Here is a 20,952-nt window from a genome sequence, read left to right as displayed (position 1 = left end):
GAGAGAGAGAGAGAGAGAGAGAGAGAGAGAGAGAGAGAGAGAGAGAGAGAGAGGGGGGGGGGGGGGGGGGGGCTGGAACAGAGGCCAAAAATACCCAACAGGTGCTGAGAATCAAGTTGAGAGTAGCCTGGTGTGTTGGTCAGCACCCTTCATTCAGAAGAAACTGTTACATAAGAGATGGTCATCTTGATCAAGGCCGACTCTCAAACTAAAAAGGACAAACTTTGCTTAAGTAACAGCAGGTGTGTAACAGCAGGTGTGTAACAGCAGGTGTGTAGGGAAAGGAGTGTGAGGGATCGCCAGGTATATCTGTCCCTCTAACACACACACACTTATCTCTCTCTAGCCCTCTCTGCCTCAGTACTCTGTACCTGAGACATTTCAGGTGTGATATTCACAACCGTTTGTGTTCACCGCATCATGTTAACTTGGACACTAAATTTCATCTTGATTGTCTTACGATTCTTACACACACACACAGAGCTATTAGTGGACCCCCCCCCCTCCACACACACACACACACACACACACCTGCTCCCACTTTGTGTCCTCTGGGTTAAACCACTCCACGTCTCTCTCCTCTGGGCTGTCCCCACACACGCTGCTGTCCCCACACACGCTGCTGTCCCCACACACGCTGCTGTCCCCACACGCTGCTGTCCCCACACACGCTGCTGTCCCCACACACGCTGCTGTCCCCACACACGCTGCTGTCCCCACACACGCTGCTGTCCCCACACACGCTGCTGTCCCCACACACGCTGCTGTCCCCACACACACTGCTGTCCCCACACACTGCTGTCCCCACACACTGCTGTCCCCACACACTGCTGTCCCCACACACACTGCTGTCCCCACACACACTGCTGTCCCCACACACACTGCTGTCCCCACACACACTGCTGTCCCCACACACTGCTGTCCCCACACACACTGCTGTCCCCACACACACTGCTGTCCCCACACCAATATCTGGTTCCTTCAGCTCAGGTCCTTAACTGCTGCACCACAGTTCTCCTTCCTCCTTCACTCCCTTCTTGCTTTCCCTCCGTTTCCTTCCCTCCCCCACAGATCCTCTCAGTCTGCAGCAGCAGCTTGTTTCCAGGGAGAGAATGTAGGTCACCCCTCTGTTGGAGCACCCACCTCCCTTTCTCCCCTCACCCCCACCTCCCTCTCTCTCCTCACCTCCCTCTCTCCCCTCACCACCAGCTCCCTCTCTCCCCCACCTCCCTCTCTCTCCTCACCTCCTTCTCTCCCCTCACCACCAGCTCCCTCTCTCTCCTCACCCCCACCTCCCTCTCTCTCCTCACCCCCACCTCCCTCTCTCTCCTCACCCCCACCTCCCTCTCTCTTCTCACCTCCCTCTCTCCCCTCACCCCAAGCTCCCTCTCTCTCCTCACCTCCCTCTCTCCCCTCACCACCAGCTCCCTCTCTCTCCTCACCCCCACCTCCCTTCTCTCTCCTCTCCTCACCTCCCTCTCTCCCCTCACCACCAGCTCCCTCTCTCTTCTCACCTCCCTCTCTCTCCTCACTCTCTCTCCTCACCTCCCTCTCTCCCCTCACCCCCAGCTCCCTCTCTCTCCTCACCTCCCTCTCTCCCCTCACCCCCACCTCCCTCTCTCTCCTCACCCCCACCTCCCTCTCTCCCCTAACCCCCACCTCCCTTCTCTCTCCTCACCTCCCTCTCTCCCCTCACCTCCCTCTCTCCTCACTCTCTCTCCTCACCTCCCTCTCTCCCCTCACCCCCAGCTCCCTCTCTCTCCTCACCTCCCTCTCTCTCCTCACCCCCACCTCCCTCTCTCCCCTCACCCCCACCTCCCTCTCTCTCCTCACCTCCCTCTCTCCCCCTCTCCTCACCTCCCTCTCTCCCCTCATCACCAGCTCCCTCTCTCCCCTCACCCCCCCCTCCCTCTCTCCCCTCACCACCAGCTCCCTCTCTCCCCTCACCCCCACCTCCCTTCTCTCTCCTCACCTCCCTCTCTCCCCTCACCACCAGCTCCCTCTCTCTTCTCACCTCCCTCTCTCCCCTCACCCGCAGCTCCCTCTCTCCCCTCACCTCCCTCTCTCCCCTCACCCCCACCTCCCTCTCTCTCCTCACCTCCCTCTCTCCCCTCACCCCCACCTCCCTCTCTCCCCTCACCCCCACCTCCCTCTCTCCCCTCATCCCCAGCTCCCTCTCTCTCCTCACCTCCCTCTCTCCCCTCACCCCCACCTCCCTCTCTCCCCCAGCTCCCTCTCTCCCCCAGCTCCCTCTCTCCCCTCACCCCCAGCTCCCTCTCTCCCCTCACCAGCAGCAGCGGATGTGACTGAGTGAGTGTGTGTACGCGCGCCTCACGAATGAGGGCGGGAGAGTAGAGTCCATACAGCAATGACCACACACACACCCACCCACAAATACTCTGTCCTGGCAGGACACCTCTCTCTCTCCACACTCACACATCTAACCATTCTGCACTGCATTGCTTAGTCTATACTTTACATTTCCATTTAGAATGTATTTAATCAGGTCGTTTTTGCACTCATCTGCATGCTGACTTAAAACAACCTGCAATTAAAATCTAGGCTGATTAAAATAAATAGATAAAATACATGTTTAGCAGCCTATAAATGGTATTATTGAACAATCTTGTGTTCTGGTCATTAGGTAAATTAGCAGTAGAAGCAGGTCTGCCTACTGTGGGCCCAGACAGGGTTAAGGTCAGACAGGATGGTTTAAGACGAGACACACTGCAGCAGGACTCCTCCTAACCCTAAACCTCCCTACCCTAACCCTCCTTACCCTCCTAACCCTAACCCTTTTTCCACATGCCTCAGGGTCTCAGGTTAACTCCCAGTCTTTGTCTCATCTATATGAAGTGACCTACACTGTAACTAACCCTAACCCTACACTGCAACTAACCCCAACCCTACACTGTAACTAACCCCAACCCTACACTGTAACTAACCCCAACCCTACACTGTAACTAACCCCAACCCTACACTGTAACTAACCCCAACCCTACACTGTAACTAACCCCAACCCTACACTGTAACTAACCCTAACCCTACACTGTAACTAACCCCAACCCTACACTGTAACTAACCCCAACCCTACACTGTAACTAACCCCAACCCTACACTGTAACTAACCCCAACCCTACACTGTAACTAACCCCAACCCTACACTGTAACTAACCCCAACCCTACACTGTAACTAACCCCAACCCTACACTGTAACTAACCCCAACCCTACACTGTAACTAACCCCAACCCTACACTGTAACTAACCCCAACCCTACACTGTAACTAACCCCAACCCTACACTGTAACTAACCCCAACCCTACACTGTAACTAACCCCAACCCTACACTGTAACTAACCCCAACCCTACACTGTAACTAACCCTAACCCTACACTGTAACTAACCCCAACCCTACACTGTAACTAACCCCAACCCTACACTGTAACTAACCCCAACCCTACACTGTAACTAACCTTCACACCACACACAGTGCAGAGAGAGAACTGTGTCAGTGCAGGTCTCACTAGCCTGCCTTGCTCCTGCTTTCCTCTCTTTCCTGAGGAATGTCTAAGACAAGGATACCTGTCCTTGTTGAAGCTCATCTACTCTGCTGTACTGGAATGTTCCAGTAGGATCCTAGCTTGTTGATCTGGTCATGTGTCCCAGTAGGATCCTAGCTTGTTGATCTGGTCATGTGTTCCAGTAGGATCCTAGCTTGTTGATCTGGTCATGTGTTCCAGTAGGATCCTAGCTTGTTGATCTGGTCATGTGTTCCAGTAGGATCCGAGCTTGTTGATCTGGTCATGTGTTCCAGTAGGATCCTAGCTTGTTGATCTGGTCATGTGTTCCAGTAGGATCCGAGCTTGTTGATCTGGTCATGTGTTCCAGTAGGATCCTAGCTTGTTGATCTGGTCATGTGTTCCAGTAGGATCCTAGCTTGTTGATCTGGTCATGTGTTCCAGTAGGATCCTAGCTTGTTGATCTGGTCATGTGTTCCAGTAGGATCCTAGCTTGTTGATCTGGTCATGTGTTCCAGTAGGATCCTAGCTTGTTGATCTGGTCATGTGTTCCAGTAGGATCCTAGCTTGTTGATCTGGTCATGTGTTCCAGCAGGATCCTAGCTTGTTGATCTGGTCATGTGTTCCAGTAGGATCCTAGCTTGTTGATCTGGTCATGTGTTCCAGTAGGATCCTAGCTTGTTGATCTGGTCATGTGTTCCAGTAGGATCCGAGCTTGTTGATCTGGTCATGTGTTCCAGTAGGATCCGAGCTTGTTGATCTGGTCATGTGTTTCAGTAGGATCCTAGCTTGTTGATCTGGTCATGTGTTCCAGCAGGATCCTAGCTTGTTGATCCAGTCATGTGGACAAAGCCCAAAACAGACAGGCTGCATAGCTTTCATGTAGACTATATAAGTCTGTCCTGTGTTTGTATTGCTATAGGTCTTTTAATATGAATGCGGGGTCTACTTGCTGAGGGATGGATACAAAGCGCTCTACAACAACACGGTACGTTGCCGTAGCTCAGTGCGGAAGAGTATGACAATCAATCCACATGGGCTAAACACTGACGGATAATGAAACAGGGTTTAGTTCAACTTGATTTAATGACAGACCTCAGCACCTAGCAAATGACTGGAGACGCCCACATTGAGTCGCCCACATTTGAATTGGCGAAAAACTGTCAATCAAACCGCTATCCCTATGACACAATATAGTATGTCACCTTTGTTATTTGATTGTCGTATAGTAACCATATGACACAAGAGACGAGGTGGGCGAGTGTGAGGCAAGATAAATCAATGAATAGAGGAATTTCAATTATTTACCGAGCTAGAAAGTTGTAAACATAATAACATATAGCAAATGCACACGACAATTCATAACTAGCGATTGCTAAAATGCACACATCCAAATACCACTTTGTTCGATTATAACCAGGAGAGCAAGCAAAATGTTTTGATCCTCTACAACTGTCGTGCGCATTCGGTCCGCAGCTGCTGGGTGAATTTCGGCAAAATGATGTGGTTTGGGTGTAGTTGGCTTACTTACCTGCTTTATTTCTGCAACTTCTGTTGTTAATCTTCTCTTATAACAGGATTTTGGACAACCGCTGTAGAAAAGTATATCGATAGTGAAGACGCAATGTGGCTAGGCTACAACTTGCTAGCTAGTAGTTAACCAGCCTGCGGAGTGGTGCTAGCGAATTTAGCTGACAAGCTAACTAGTCAATTGCCTTGATTTTTTATCTGATAGATTACTAACATAATGCACACAGTAGTGACAATTGTGGTCTACCAATATACTGGAGTATTTGGTTGTGGGTTACTTGGCTAGCTAACTTGAGCTAATGTTGACAAACAACAAACCTACGAGTAAAAATCGCACTGACGAGTTCGCAAGCTAGCTGCAAGCTAGCTAATTCAAAGCTTATCAAAAAATGTTTTCTCCTTGTCCAGATTTACTCCAGTCCGTTGCCGAAAAAATAAAGTTATCCTGGAATCCGTTTCATGGCTGTTTTATAATAGGCATTTGCAGTGTATTAATATTTGAAATCTTTAATTGTCGCGTTGGTCTCTCCTCTCCGCCATTTCCAACATCTCGCTACACAAACAAACAGGGCAGCTCGTGCACGCCAGTGACAGCAGCAGCTCTGTGCGCCTGCAGCCGCGGCGTTCACGAGGAGGGCAGAGATGCTGCTCAATTTTACCGTGCAGGGAGATGTCGCCCACATGGATGGTCGCTATTATTATTTATTTCTCAAATCCTGGGTTTCTAATAAACATATACAATATTAATGTGCAGAAACAGACCTGAAGTGCTCTTTGCATAATATGTAAGGTGTTCATCTCATGTACGTGTCACTGTTATCAAAAGCAAATTACAAGAAATGTTGACAATGTTTTACAAACACATGTGAATGGTACATAGAAAGTTGTTTCGCTGCTTTGTTTTCACGATAAACCCCGCTCCACTAGGGGGCAGAAACGTGGCACATGAGACGGAAGGAAGCTCCATGGTGTAATCCTAGCGCGACGTCGCATTTTTTCAAACACATCGAATTCACAATGGCTGAACCAGAGTGAGTATCTGAATTTGTTTAGGTGCCGATCTAAGTCCATCCTACACTCAACACACTACTAAAATGTGTTATATCATGTTATTTCACGACGTCAGATGAATAGCAATAATGTGCTTCTCGTATTTTTTAATTATGTTGTATAAAATACAGTTTTTGAAATATATCGGTCTCGCATGGGGAACGTACACCTCTGTAGTTGCCAGGTGGCTATAACAAGCTGTATGAGGGACAACATCCCCACCGTAGGCCCGTCATAGTTTTAATCTTGCCTAGATGAACATCAATGTTTCCTAAAATAACGGTGGTTACTATAATGCTTTGTAATGATGTGTAAATAATCCAGAAATGTGTAACAAGAAATGTATAACAAGAAAGCTCGACAAGCAGCTGGTACAGTAAATGAATATTGTAGTTACTAGACTTGTCGAAACAGAATTGGGTTACGTATAGCGATAGAAGTAGCTTTTCCCATTGTCTTTATTGGAATATCAAATATTACGCTAGATGTATCATGCACTAGTGGTATCAACGTTCAACTTCTGTAACTTACCCAGTTCCCACTGACGTTTTGCTCATGGCTCCTTCCAGAGTGAAGAGGGTGATCAAGCTGGTTCCTGAAAACTTGTTGAAGAAAAGAAAAGCGTACCAAGCCATCAAAGCCACACAGGCCAAGCTTGCGTTGTTAGAAAAGAGAAAGGTATGTTGTCTCATAATCTCTGGTAACTTGTCATTATGCATGTGTACAGTAGTTAAACTCACAACGCAGTATAAAAGTGCTATCGAGAAGCAAACCTTTCGGTGGTGCACCTGGAAAAAGCGATGTTTATACGGTGTGTTATTTATGTCGTTGTTTGTCCTTAGTGTGTCCACTTTTTATGCAGCATAAGTCAACACTGTAACGTCCATTATGATGGCGACCTTCTGTTGGGTCAGCCCAGCTTGTGTGTAATGCATGAGGCTTGTCTGTTATCCAGGTATGTAAAGGCAAACCGTTGAAGTTCAAGCGCTTGGAAGACTTTCTGAAGGAGAGCCACCGCAAACACCGCGATGAGACTCGCATCAACAGAGCTCACCGCCGGCCAGCAGCACCACTGCCCCCCGCCAAGAACAGACTGGCCTTCGCTGTTCGCATCAGAGAGTGAGTGGTACCACACACTTGTATCCACAGCAACATTCAAATAGTGCATATGTGGCACAATGGATCCTGGCTCTGGCTAAATCTACAATTGTCCACTACAGATGTACTATTCACAACCTGGATGAGTAACTAGTATAAATGACTGTGATTGGTTGGTTGACAAAAAGTGACATTGACAAGCCGTCATTGTTCAAGACTTTATGAAAAGTTTAACACGTTTCAACAAAAGGCACCTGATCTAGCTAAATGACCAGCTAACCAAACCCAAACCTTCCTTTTCTCATCCCTATTTTGTTCTGTCTCTGTTATTGTTTAACGAGCTGCTTAAGCAGCCCACAGAGCCATGCTCCCGGTGACTATGTTTTGAATGATCAGCAGCGGGGCGGGGGAGGTTAGTCTTTACTCACACACTGACTGTGCTCGTAAACTCGCGCACGCATCAAATTTAAGGGGCATAGGAGAGTGAAATAGTTGCACTGTAGAGCCCTGGCTCTTATTATTGTCAGCGATGGATACTTGCTACGAAGTTGCGCTGACTGCGCTCACCATGCAAACCTTGGGTGGAGGAAGGAGGGTTGTCCTGCAACGGCAGCTGGAGTTGGCATCGTTGCTTTTCGAAGACAGTCGAATGCATTTTACCTTTAGCTGATGCACAACGTTGAGGTGCTTATTCATTGCAATAGTGTTTCCCCCCCTTACAAGAAATTATCTTCGAACCGGGTATCGATCCCCATCCTTACTCTACGATTGTACGACTACAGCTGAATAGCATCTCAACTAGAATATTACATCAATCATTTCAGCTCTGTTGTTGTCCTGTGTTTTCAGTGGGAGGTGTGTTGTGGTGTTAACGTGTGTGCGTACGTGTTTGTGTGCGCGCAGGATCAAAGGCGTGAGCCCCAGAGTGATGAAGGTGGTGCAGATGCTGCGTCTGAGGAAGATCTTCAGCGGGGCGTTCGTTAGAGTCAACAAGACCAGCATGGCCATGCTGAAGATGGTGGAGCCCTATGTAGCCTGGGGGTAAGGGGCTGCTCCAGTATTTTCAGGGTGATGATGATGATGATGATGATGATGGCAGGGTTTCCCGCAGCTAAGGCAGCCGCCTAAGCAACACCCGCCTGCCACTTTAACTACGTTGTGTTACTTCTGTCAGACCGAATGGGTCTGATTCAAAACCCCACCCTACCACCTTAACTAACACACCCTACCACCTTAACACACCCTACCACCTTAACTAACACACACTACCACCTTAACTAACACATTTTCTGAGGGAAACCCTGGATGGTGATGATGGTGACCTGTCATGTTTCAGATTTCCGAACCTGAAGTCTGTGCGCGAGCTGATTCTGAAGAGAGGACAGGCCAAGGTAAACAGGAAGAAGGTTCCTCTCACAGACAACACCCTCATAGAGAAGCACCTGGGTGAGTCCTATACACACAACATGGACGCCGGGGTTTCTGGTTGCTTATATTTCCAATAATGATGTAGTTCATGTACTTGTCAAAGTAGTCAAACAGTGCTTGCATCTGTCGAGTAAGAATCTGAAAATATCTTTTTCACTTAGAAAGCCATGGACGTGGACAAATCAATCACATGATTTCCTTTGATTCCTTGTGATGGATGATTATGACAAACCCTAGACAACGAATCAGAATGAACCTGTGTGTTTCAGGCCAGCATGGGATCATCTGCCTGGAGGACCTGATCCATGAGGTGTACTCTGTGGGGAGGCACTTCCGGACCGTGAACACTTTCCTGTGGCCGTTCCGCCTGTCTGTCGCCCGGCACGCCGCCAGGGACAAGGCCGGGCTGCTGAAGGACATCGGCAACCCTGGTTACCGTGCAACGGACATCAACTCCATCATCCGCCAGCTGAACTGAGACAGAAGGACTCTGGTGTGCCCTGGCTCCGGCAGCGCTGACCTCTGCTTTATTTAATCACACCTTCAGCTTGTGGAGAGGGTGGGAGAGACGCTTCGTATGGACATGTAGCTTGTCTGCTGGTCGTGGGACTTGCTGGGCCTTCCTTGATGGGGATCATCCCTCGTGTTCAGGGGGGTGAACATACCTCAGCAGCTCTGCTATATCCAGGGGCCTTTTGGTGGGAACTGAAAAATTCAGATGTTCTGGAGTTCTACACACGATGACGACTAAGTCATCTTTTGTCAAATGGACAGAATTATGCTTACTTTGTAAGGTTTATGAAAAAGGCAACACTTGTTTGTTTTCCAATAAATAAATAAAATACTAGGAATGTTTAATGCCTAAGTTGTTGAGTTGCAAATATGAATCATATTCAGTAATTATTCAAGTCAGATTCCAGAATTGCTCTGAATTTGAAGTAGTTTGGATCTTCGACCTAAAATGGCGTTAACAGTGTGGGGTGATATGATAGGCTACAGATTGTCCAATCGAATCGTACATACTGTGTTTTCTACGGGGGCTTGCTGTTCTGCGAGATGCGTTTTGCAAAACAATGCAAACATCACCTCAATGTTTATCTGCCGCTGATGTTACAGCCTGTCATAGTCGGTTTAGTGAAAAGTGAGTCACTGCACGGTGGAGGGGGGGGTCGGGTGACGGAGATGCGGCGAGGGGGGGGGGGTCGACATGTCAGCAACGTTTATTTGAAAATATTCTCAATCCCTGTCAGTCTTCAGAGAGATCAAAGCATTGCTGTTTATGATGTTGACACCGTCCGTCCCTCTCGCGCACATCTCACATAGCCGAAATGTGTTAAAAACTACGCATTTATACTTTGCGGTGAGATTGGACTGTTGGACGTTACGTCACTTATTTTAAGGTCAATAAAATGAAAATTTTGGTGATATTGCACAACTCGTCACTTCTAGATGATGCCCATAGGTTGCGACGGAAGACTATTATTAGTCAGTGAAAGCACATGTGTAGAGTGTGTAGACAAGCCAAGGTTGGGCGGTCCAAACCTTGGTTAGTGACATCTTTCCTCCATCCAACGGCGACTGACTCCGGCTCATGGTAGGATTCATATTTCTTTCGTTTAACATGAACCTAAACACCATGGCAAGCTACACATTGATGCGGACGTGATATCGATGTGTTGTAGGTCGGAGCTGCGGTCTGAGCGTGCACATCTCTGATCTCCAAACCCTAAGCGGTCTCACGCGATCGTATGCAGCAAGGAACACGCGGACGTAAGCTCATTAATTATATAGCCAGATAGCTGTTTATCTAGCTCGATTCTTTGAAAACTAATATTCACCGACTTTTGGTGGGTTGCGTGTTGACCAGCTGTCATACAATATGTATTACATTATTTCACAGCTAGCGAGAAAACGGCGTTCCATTGAGCGAAGCAGTGTACTAGTATGTTATATACGTTGGACATAGTGCGGCTTCTTGCCACTATACTGTGTTAGCTAGCCTGAGTTAGCTCGCTAACGCTAGCTAGCTAATTATGTGAATCAGTAGCAAAAGACAATTGAAAAACAAAGCTGTCAGTGTGTCAAGTGAGTCACATTGCGCCAACCGTGTCTGCGACATTTTTGCGTTTGCTAGTTGTGCCTCTGTGTTTCGCCTGCTGTCTGTGAGAATGGAATGAGCGTTCATCGATGTTGCTTATTCACAGTAGAGCATCGCGCTGCAATCACTGGTTCAAAATGGATAGCTGTACTTGCCAACAGCAATCAATTTCTTCCATTTTGCTCAAATAAACTGTAGACGAATGTTTCTGACCGGGGCTGATGTAGGTTGTTGTCTTTCAGATGTCATTCAAGCCAGTTTCTCCATAGCTAATGGTTTTACTGTAATTTGATGGGATATCGATTGAAATATCATAGAATACCTAAAAAGTTTGTCTTGTTGCTACATCGGATTTCTCTTCCGTCAGTCTGCAGCAGTATACTGTACCCTTGGCACCAGTATACTGTACCCTTGGCAACAGGTCTCAAGAGTCACCGGAGGACTTCAGACAGTCTTTTACAGCTTGGAATTAAACTGACCTTTTCAAACAACATACTCAAGTTTTCTCTGTCTCTCTCTTGGTCTCTCGGTCTCTCTCTCTCTGTCTCTCTGTCTCTCTCTTGGTCTCTCTCGGTCTCTCTCTCTGAGACACAGTCTCTATAGGGCAGCTTCAGTATCAGCCATGTAGTTTCATCTTTCCATTAGTTCCGTAACCGATTCTGTGATGGTGTGGATCTCTTTGTCACAGCTTTAAACCTTCCAACACTGTAATCATTTTGTCCTCTTCAGTAATTTCCTGTACCTGATCATGAAAGGGGAAACAAGCTGGGCTCTCTGAAGTAGCGTTATCTCTGGTTGCCAGGCAACGGCTGCCTTCCAAATCTTCCATGTGTGCTTGTTTCAAACAGTTTGTGAGCGGGAGTGAGGTTTGGCAGGCTGGCTGCTTCACTGACCCAACCCTTCATGGTGTAACCAGAGTCAGATTCCTTCCTTGGGACATTCATTTAGAGCCATGCAAGGGGGTAACAGTAGACATGCTAACATGGACTACCCATCTAACTTCTGACCTTTTTATGATTTAGTGATAAGGATGTGTTGGGCTGTTGCTGCCTCTGAGAGACGCTATGCCCAGACAGTACAAAGTCGTCTTCTAAATGAAAAATGAATAAATGTAAGTCCTTCAGTTGCTCAAGATAAATCTGTGGAGAAAAGTATGTTTTTCTTCTGTAATTGTCTGATCTGCTGAACCTTACACTATCTGGTACTTGTAGTGTTAATTTTAACAGACACTTTTATCCAAAGTGAGGAGGGATTTGAACCTGCAGGCTTTTACAGTCAGATGCAGTACCCATCCCCACCTCATCCTGGATGAGTATTTTTCCGTTCCAACCAGACTTTGGATGTTGACCTTTGTCCTTGGTGTCCTACTTGCAGAACGGTGAGACTGTTTTCCTGCTCTCTCACACTGCCTCAAATCTGCCATTTTAAGGAGCTTTAGTTCTTTTTCCATAAATCCCTGCTGAGTTCTCAGGGGTTCTTGATCTAACCTGTTGGAGCAGCTAGAGAAGCAGTCAAGCTGAGCAGGCCTTTTGTACACCTACACACACACACACACATGAGAAAAAGAGAGTGAGAGATTAAAAGATGATGGCTTCTGTGTTGAAGTGCTTCTTAATAGGGGTGGGAATATTGCGGTACCTCATGCTTCGAATCGATTCTTGGGCTCACAAATCGCTAAAAAATTGATTCACGATTTTGAATCTTTTTATTTATTTATTTTTATACATTTGGGAATCGTTAGAAGACTGAATCGCAATTCAAATGTGAATCGATTTTTTTCCCCCACCACTACTTCTTAAGTTCCAGGGTTTCTATTAATGCTGGGGACACACGAAACAATGTTTTTAATTTTATAAGATTTTCAAACTGTGAGAGACCACAAACATGAGGACTAAAAATCCTAGATTTAACCGTTTTGCTCCTATAGTGTGTGGTGTGCCATGATGTGACAAAGACAGCACATCACACACAAACAGATTTTCAACCAGTGTCCCGACTGTGAACACAGGAAATCTACAAAATCTCAAGACTTCAGAATTATTGTATATTTAATTTTATTCTAATCCCACTTAGTACTGCTAGTTTATGTACCTTTAGTATAGATAGTCCACATATTAAAATTTTAGGTATATGTTTATTGTATGCACCTTCCTGCCAAAGCAAATTCCTTGTCTGTGCAAACTTTCATGGCGAATAAATCCCATTCTGATTCTGATTCTGAATAAGCATGGCGGACGATATGCAGGAAGACATTGCAATGATAGTGTTTGGAATGATTTTCACAGAAAATTCACGGGAAAAAAAGAAAAGGGTTTGCTGTTGCCTCAAATGGACAAGCTGCTCCTCCATCTCTGCTGCTGTGCCATGACTGTTATGCTTCCGTCTCCTCTCAGCTTGCTTTCTGATTGGATATTGTTTCGTTTCACGTGATAATCTCCAAAGCGTGCACGGGTTTGTCCTCAGGGTTCCCCCCACACATCAGGATTTCTGATTGTAAATATTCAACATGTACGTTTAGAGTCGGGACACTGGTTGATATTCAACATGTTGAATATTTACGATTCGCGATCGGGCGGCTCCGACGTTCTTCCGAGCAGGTTCGGGGCGTCTTCACCAGGGTGTTAACCAAGCCTTCACCAGGGTGTCTGGGGAGAGAGAGGGCAGGGATGTGTGAGAGAGAGGGAGAGCGATGTTTCTCTATTTTACTTCAGAGAGCCGGATGAGTCATGATGTAAATAATACGTTAATTTAGCTTTTATCCAAAGCTGTGTAGACATGAAGGTGGGGGTGGATTTGAACCTGGGATCTCTTGATCTGTAGTCATACGCTCCACATCATGAGTTCCTTTCATCTCTGTAATAAGCAGAGCTGCAGATGAGTCTCACAGACAGCTTGTCAGGAGTGGATACCTCTGATCTCTCCCTGAGACCGCTGCAGTACCTTGATAGATCTTTGAGAACACTGCAGCTGCAGACGCCAGCTGCAGACGCCTGCTGCAGACGCCTGCTGCAGACGCCAGCTGCAGACGCCAGCTGCAGACGCCAGCTGCAGGGGAGAGGGAGAGAGGGGGAGGGGGAGGTACAGCAGGTACAGGTGACCACAGCAGGCCAGGTGATTAAAGGGCTCAAATTTGACTCACTGTTTTCAGCCCTTTTATATTTTGCTGTCTGGTGAACGGTGGGATTTGACCTAGGAATATCCATTTTCCTCAGACTAAATACTGCAGTTGAATTCTGAAGGTTGTACAATCTTATCTGTTGACCCAGACATGTCAAGTAAAACCCAGACCCCCATCCTAAAGCAGCTCCATATCATCACACATCAGACTTGTTGCCCCTGGCTGCAAGTCACATGACACGTCGTAACGGTGGCCAAGGTTACTTCTTTCTGACTGAATGAGTTGGTTAGAAAGATGGTTGTCGGATTTCTCCATCTGTTCCTGCGGAGGGCTGTGGTCTGAATGTGGTCTGGACCTTTACATGTGTAAAGACCTTTACATGTGCCGCTGTTTGGAAATTTCGATTCAATATGCTTACATTTGATTCCAGTTTGCTGTTTAGTGTTACTTGTTTCTATTTGACTGTGATAGGCAGTTGTGTTGAAAATCCCAATGCATCAAAACCTTGAAAAGTTTTTCTTGCAGTTTAGTAAACCCATTGTAAAAAAAGAAAAGATTTTGAAATTTGTGAATCCATATGAATCGCTAGAAGACTGAATCGCAATTCAAATGCGAATCGATTTCCCCCCCACCCCTACTAAGAAGTGAGATTTGGAGGACTTTGGAGGTCCACTCAGTGGACCTCCAAAGTCCTCCAAATCTCACTTCTTTACATGAATATTTGACAGTTAAAGTGTGTCATTTACAGCTCCTGGCTTACACGCACACTGAAGTGGGAAACATGACTGTACAGAGTGTGTGTTTGTTAAAGCTAACTAACCTTGATCCTTGGAACGGCTGGTCCTTGTGTAACGGCTGAAGACAGGAGAGGTTAGTATTGTCTCATGTTTAGTTTGACAGGGTCAGCTGGTGAATGAGTAGGCCCCAAGGATGTCTATTCGAGGAAAACAGTCAACCTTTTTTTACTGGTGTCATTTTATTATTGTACCGTCCTGTTCTTTACAGGTACCTCATTTACAAACTGACCCTTCACACACACACACACACACACACATTCTCACACACGCACACACACACTCTTCTTTTACACATGCACCCAAACACATTACCACTGAACCGGTCTGAGCTAATCAAATCTCACCAGTCACCTCACCCTAGAGCCTTACCAACACACACACACACTCACTCTCACACTACCTCTCTCACACTCTGTCTCTGTCTTTAAGTTTCTGTTTGCTCTCTTCTCTCCACCGGAAAACAAGGAATCCCTCAGCAGGAAAGCTGCAGCATTGTGTTGGTATGAGAGATGGAGTTGCATTAGTACCCTTGGAGGTGTAGATGTCTGCATGTGTGTTGTAGTAGGGTTAGTGTGCAGGGAGTCCAGAACCATTCGGAATCCAAATATTGCTTGTAAGCGAGAGGGTTGATGATAGTTTGGGTAGTGGCAGCACAAACATATCAAGGGATAATGTTCTGTTGTCTTAACATGTTCTTTATACTTTTACAAAACAACGACTTGGGATTTATGAAAACTTTTATATTATTTTAGCTTTGCTAACAGTGTTATGAAAATATGATTTTTTTGCAGGTTGTCCCTTTGTCGGATTGGTCCTTGTGAGGGAGCCACGCCAACTGTCTGATTGGTCCTTTTGAGTGAGCCACGCCCCCTGTCTGAGTACTAAGAGAGTGTTTCTGGGTGAGGACGACAAACGTCGTCTACTGAGGAGGTAAGACCTAAGACACTCATCTCGTCTCCCTCTCTCCCCTGTCTCCCTCCCCCTCTCTCTCCCCTGTCTTTCCCTCCCTCTCTCTCTCTCCTGTCTCTCCCTCCCTCTCTGTCTTCCTCTCTCTCTCCCCCCTCTCCCTCCCTGTCTCCCCCTCTCTCCCCTGTCTGTCTCTCTCTTCCTGTCTCTCTCTAGCTCCTTCGCTTCCTCTGTACTTCTATATTAGTGTGTGTGTGAGATTACCTCTGATCATCTCTGTCTTATCTTTGGACTGTGGCAATAACTGGAGCTCCAGTTTAACCAGACAGTCACATTCCAAGGCTGTTGGAATCTCAGGGCAACTGGGTGTAAAGTGTTTTAGTTAAGGTTCACCTTGAGGTTGCATTACTATCAGACTAACATAGGCAGTCAAATTAAAGCATGAATTTCTTTCTCTCTCTCCCCCCCTCTCCTGTAGCCCCTCCCCCATTGTGACCTGGTACATCCCTATGGGTGATCATCCTCCCCCAGCATCCTGATCTCACCTCAGGAGCCCCCCCCCCCTCTCTCCACCCCCACGCCCCGCAGCACCATGGGAGACGTAGTGCAGATGCACTTCTCCACGGTGGACTATGTGATCTTTGCCGTGCTGCTGGTGGCGTCTACGGGCATCGGCCTCTTCCACGCCTTCTCTGGCGGCCGCCAGCGCACCACGCAGGAGTTCCTGCTGGCCGACCGCTCCATGGGCTGCTTGCCCGTGTCTCTGTCCCTGCTGGCCACCTTCCAGTCGGCCGTGGCCATCCTGGGCGTGCCGTCAGAGGTGTACGCCTTCGGGACGCAGTACTGGTTCCTGGGCTGCTCCTATTTCCTGGGGCTGCTCATCCCCGCCCACGTGTTCATCCCTGTGTTCTACAGGCTCCGCCTCTCCTCTGCCTACGAGGTGAGGGGGCAGTGTGTGTGTGTGTGTGTGTGTTAGACAGGAGCAGGGTTGGAGTGTCAACCTACAGGAGGGTAGATTTCACTCCAGTTCTCAGCATCACTGTCTCCTCTCTAGCTACAGGAACACTTCCAGTCATACACGGCTCTTTGTTAGGAGTCCTCCCTGCAGAGATGAATAACTCGTCTTGTGTAATCTGGTGTTTCTGTGTAGTATCTGGAGCTGCGCTTCAACAAGACTGTTCGCATCTGTGGCACCATCACCTTCATCTTCCAGATGGTAATGATGGTTTTATTTTGTGTGTACCTATTATGTATGTGTCTCCAACAAGTATGTTTGTGTGTAGTGATGTGCATTTTAACGTGTGTGTGTGTGTGTGCGTGCTCTGCAGGTCATCTACATGGGCGTGGTCTTGTATGCCCCGGCCCTGGCTCTCAACGCAGGTAAACACCATGACCCTCACCTGCAGACACTGGTGTAGAACACCTCTCCCCGCAGTGGAACACCTCTCCCCGCAGTGGAACACCTCTCCCCGCAGTGGAACACCTCTCCCCGCAGTGGAACCTCTCTCCCCGTAGTGGAACCTCTCTCCCCGCAGTGGAACACCTCTCCCCGCAGTGGAACCTCTCTCCCCGCAGTGGAACACCTCTCCCCGCAGTGGAACACCTCTCCCCGCAGTGGAACATCTCTCTCCGCAGTGGAACATCTCTCCCCGCAGTGGAACCTCTCTCCCCGCAGTGGAACCTCTCTCCCCGCAGTGGAACATCTCTCTCCGCAGTGGAACCTCTCTCCCCGCAGTGGAACCTCTCTCCCCGCAGTGGAACCTCTCTCCCCGCAGTGGAACCTCTCTCCCCGCAGTGGAACCTCTCTCCCCGCAGTGGAACCTCTCTCCCCGCAGTGGAACACCTCTCCCCACAGTGGAACATCTCTCCCCGCAGTGGAACACCTCTCCCCGCAGTGGAACACCTCTCCCCGCAGTGGAACACCTCTCCCCGCAGTGGAACACCTCTCCCCACAGTGGAACCTCTCTCCCCACAGTGGAACACCTCTCCCCACAGTGGAACACCTCTCCCCGCAGTGGAACCTCTCTCCCTGCACTTTGTGATTTTGTTTTTGACTTTCACCTGCAGTTACCGGCTTTGACCTGTGGGGGGCAGTGATGGCCATGGGCCTGGTGTGTACTCTGTACACCACACTGGTGAGTCACCTGTCTCACACAGCTCACAAGATCACATGTAGTTTGTCATGTTGTCGCTGCTCCTGCTAAAGAGTTCTTCCTGGGGCAAAAAGTTCATTTAAAACAGCTTATCGTACCCCCCCCCCCCCCCCCAGGGAGGTCTGAAGGCGGTGATGTGGACGGATGTGTTCCAGACTGTAGTGATGTTTGCGGGCCAGCTGGCCGTCATCGTGGTGGGGGCCGCCAGGCCAGGCGGGGGGCATGGCCGAGGTGTGGAGGAAGGCTGTGAACGGGAGCCGCATCGCTGGCCTGGAGTGAGAACCTCCCCCATCTGACCCTCCCCCCTCCCCCATCTGCCATCTGCCCCCCCCTCCCCCATCTGACCACCCCCCTCCCCCATCTGACCTCCCTCCCTCCCCCATCTGACCTCCCCCCCCTCCCCCATCTGACCTCCCCCCCTCCCCCATCGGACCGCCCCCCCTCCCCCATCTGACCTCCCTCCCTCCCCCATCTGACCTCCCCCCCTCCCCCATCTGACCTCACCCCCCCTCCCCCATCTGACCTCCCCCCCTCCCCCATCGGACCGCCCCCCTCCCCCATCCCCTTGACCTCCCTCCTCCCCCATCTGACCTCCCCCCCTCCCCCATCTGACCTCCCCCCCTCCCCCATCGGACCGCCCCCCCTCCCCCATCTGACCTCCCCTCCCTCCCCCATCTGACCTCCCCCCCTCCCCCATCGGACCGCCCCCCTCCCCCATCTGACCTCCCTCCCTCCCCCATCTGACCTCCCTCCCCCATCTGACCTCCCCTCCCTCCCCCATCTGACCTCACCCCCCTCCCCCATCTGACCGCCCCCCTCCCCCATCTGACCTCCCCCCCTCCCCCATCTGACCTCACCCCTCCCCCATCTGACCTCACCCCCTCCCCCATCTGACCTCACCGCCCCTCCCCCATCTGACCTCACCCCCCTCCCTCCACTAACTTGCTGTCTACAGTAGTAACTGTAACTGTCTCCCTCAGCCTGAACCCTGACCCCCTGGAGAGACACACCTTCTGGACCCTGGGGCTGGGCGGGGTGTTCCTCATGCTGGCCCTGTACGGCGTGAACCAGGCGCAGGTCCAGAGATACCTCAGCTCTCGCACTGAGAGCGCCGCCGTCCTGTGAGTACGAAGGGTCATGTGACCTCTGCTGCTCTATGATGTTACCATTGCTGCTCTACGATACTGACTGTGTGTGTATGCTGTGTGTGTGTGTGCGCTGCAGGTCATGCTACGTGGTTTTCCCCTGCCAGCAGCTGGTGTTGTGTCTGGGCTGTTTGATGGGCCTGGTGATGTTCGCTCGCTACGGAGAGGACAGCCCTCTGGACAAGGGCTACGTCAAGTCCAACGACCAGGTCACATCATCACATCCAACACACCTTAGCACTGTGTACTGTATTATGTCCATTCAGCAGATGCTTTTTACAAAGACTGCATGTAGAATGTTCAGCAGACACAGAACTGTGCCCTCTGACCCCGCCCTCTGACCACGCCCTCTGACCCCGCCCTCCTGTCCTGCAGATGGTGCTGTACTTTGTGATGGACGTGTTGAGGGATCTGCCCGGCCTGCCCGGCCTGTTTGTGGCGTGTCTCTTCAGTGGAGCCCTCAGGTGAACCACAGCCTTAGACAGCATCTCTCTCTGCCAGACTCTCCATCTCCCCAGTCTACAGGGAACCTGGGTCGGTTCTAGGACGTTCTGTATGGACGTTCTGATTGGATCCGAAGCGGAACCAGAATGTCAGAGCATTAGCAACAACATTAGCAAGCCAAAACTCTTTCTAGCATGTGTATTGACAGGGAGAGCCTAACCTGTCAGCTGTGTTGTCGATGCCTCGAGAGAGAGAGAGAGAGAGAGAGAGAGAGAGAAGAGAGAGAGAGAGAGAGAGAGAGAGAGAGAGAGAGAGAGAGAGAGAGAGAGAGAGAGAGAGAGAGAGAGAGAGAGAGAGAGAGAGAGAGAAAAGGAAGTGACCAGAGCTTACCGTAAAGTAGTATCTCGGGCCGTACAATGTGTATGACGTCAATGACATTTTTTAAGACAAAACAGCGACTTTAAACACATCTAACACCAGCAGTGTGTATTTATTTTCCTCCCCTTTCCAATGCAACAGTCAAATGACTCGACAAAAAATTATATCCTGAGAAAAGTGTATTTTGAGGGGTATAGCTCCATAGTCTGCACTCGCCCGTTAGCGCCCTCATATGGAACTAGAATTGAACTGCAACCAGTCCAGACCCTATTAGACATTCCCTGCTAGAGTCTATCATAGGTCTAGATGAAACGGGTTAGGCTACTGAGAATGTTATTTTTCATTTGAATGTTTATGCTGCGGACGGAAAATTAACTTGCGACATCATTGCGTTATAATCGATTCTGGTCGGCACTGCATCCATGCAGCATCGTCCATGTCTGCATCGCCATGCATCCATTAATTGATTAATTTCAACACCCCTACAGTAGTATAATAGTAGCCTTCTCCCCATGGCAACACCTCTCCCCGTTTCCCTGCAGCACCATCTCGTCAGCGTTTAACTCCCTGGCGACGGTAACCATGGAGGACCTGATCAAGCCCCACTTCCCAGCGATGACGGAGGCCCGAGCCACGCTGCTGTCTAAGGGCCTGGGTGAGGCGCAGTTCCCCTCACCCCCACAGGGGGCAGCACTTACCTCACACAGGCTGCTGTCTAAGGGCCTGGGTGAGGCGCAGTTCCCCTCACCCCCACAGGGGGCAGCACTTACCTCACACAAGCTGCTGTCTAAGGGCCTGGGTGAGGCGCAGTTCCCCTCACCCCCACAGGGGGCAGCACTTACCTCACACAGGCTGCTGTCTAAGGGCCTGGGTGAGGCGCAGTTCCCCTCACCCCCACAGGGGGCAGCACTTACCCTCACACAAGCTGCTGTCTAAGGGCCTGGGTGAGGCGCAGTTCCCCTCACCCCCACAGGGGGCAGCACTTACCTCACACAAGCTGCTGTCTAAGGGCCTGGGTGAGGCGCAGTTCCCCTCACCCCCACAGGGGGCAGCACTTACCTCACACAGGCTGCTGTCTAAGGGGCCTGGGTGAGGCCGCAGTTCCCCTCACCCCCGACAGGGGGCAGCACTTACCTCACACAGGCTGCTGTCTAAGGGCCTGGGTGAGGCACACTTACCTCACACAGGCTGGCCGCTGACAACCACGTCACCATTCAGGATTTAAATTCACATTTAAGCTCATATTATTTATGTTTCTGTAGTATTTAATAGATGTACATATAACTAC

General features: G+C 49.4%; 3 protein-coding genes across 3 annotated transcripts in view; 2 read left to right on the top strand and 1 right to left on the bottom strand.

Annotated features, from left to right (window-relative positions):
- The window catches only part of ncoa1 (nuclear receptor coactivator 1), a 28,157-nt gene extending 23,053 nt beyond the window's left edge, over positions 1-5,104 (bottom strand). Inside the window, exon 1 of the mRNA XM_067241768.1 lies at positions 5,051-5,104. The gene's annotated coding sequence lies outside the window, so the exon portion shown is untranslated. The remainder of the gene's footprint in view (positions 1-5,050) is intronic.
- An 895-nt stretch (positions 5,105-5,999) lies between these two features.
- rpl7l1 (ribosomal protein L7-like 1) lies at positions 6,000-9,472 on the top strand. The gene is made up of 6 exons (XM_067241507.1): positions 6,000-6,080; positions 6,669-6,777; positions 7,055-7,218; positions 8,101-8,238; positions 8,534-8,643; positions 8,895-9,472. The coding sequence occupies exons 1-6, from the start codon at positions 6,067-6,069 to the stop codon at positions 9,101-9,103; spliced, it is 744 nt and encodes a 247-aa protein (XP_067097608.1). The 5' UTR covers positions 6,000-6,066; the 3' UTR covers positions 9,104-9,472.
- A 642-nt stretch (positions 9,473-10,114) lies between these two features.
- Positions 10,115-20,952, top strand: part of slc5a6a (solute carrier family 5 member 6a) — a 12,768-nt gene continuing 1,930 nt past the window's right edge. Inside the window, 14 exon segments of the mRNA XM_067241610.1 lie at positions 10,115-10,219; positions 10,308-10,395; positions 15,430-15,568; positions 16,023-16,484; positions 16,695-16,760; positions 16,873-16,924; positions 17,612-17,679; positions 17,814-17,903; positions 17,905-17,972; positions 18,678-18,818; positions 18,922-19,051; positions 19,218-19,306; positions 20,207-20,473; positions 20,565-20,753. Coding sequence (XP_067097711.1) covers positions 16,137-16,484; positions 16,695-16,760; positions 16,873-16,924; positions 17,612-17,679; positions 17,814-17,903; positions 17,905-17,972; positions 18,678-18,818; positions 18,922-19,051; positions 19,218-19,306; positions 20,207-20,473; positions 20,565-20,753 — 1,508 coding nt within the window. The 5' untranslated portion in view covers positions 10,115-10,219; positions 10,308-10,395; positions 15,430-15,568; positions 16,023-16,136.

This window comes from Osmerus mordax, chromosome 8, assembly GCF_038355195.1.
Source record: "Osmerus mordax isolate fOsmMor3 chromosome 8, fOsmMor3.pri, whole genome shotgun sequence".
NCBI classification, from domain to species: domain Eukaryota; kingdom Metazoa; phylum Chordata; class Actinopteri; order Osmeriformes; family Osmeridae; genus Osmerus; species Osmerus mordax.
This window is presented reverse-complemented; position numbering and strand designations above follow the sequence as displayed.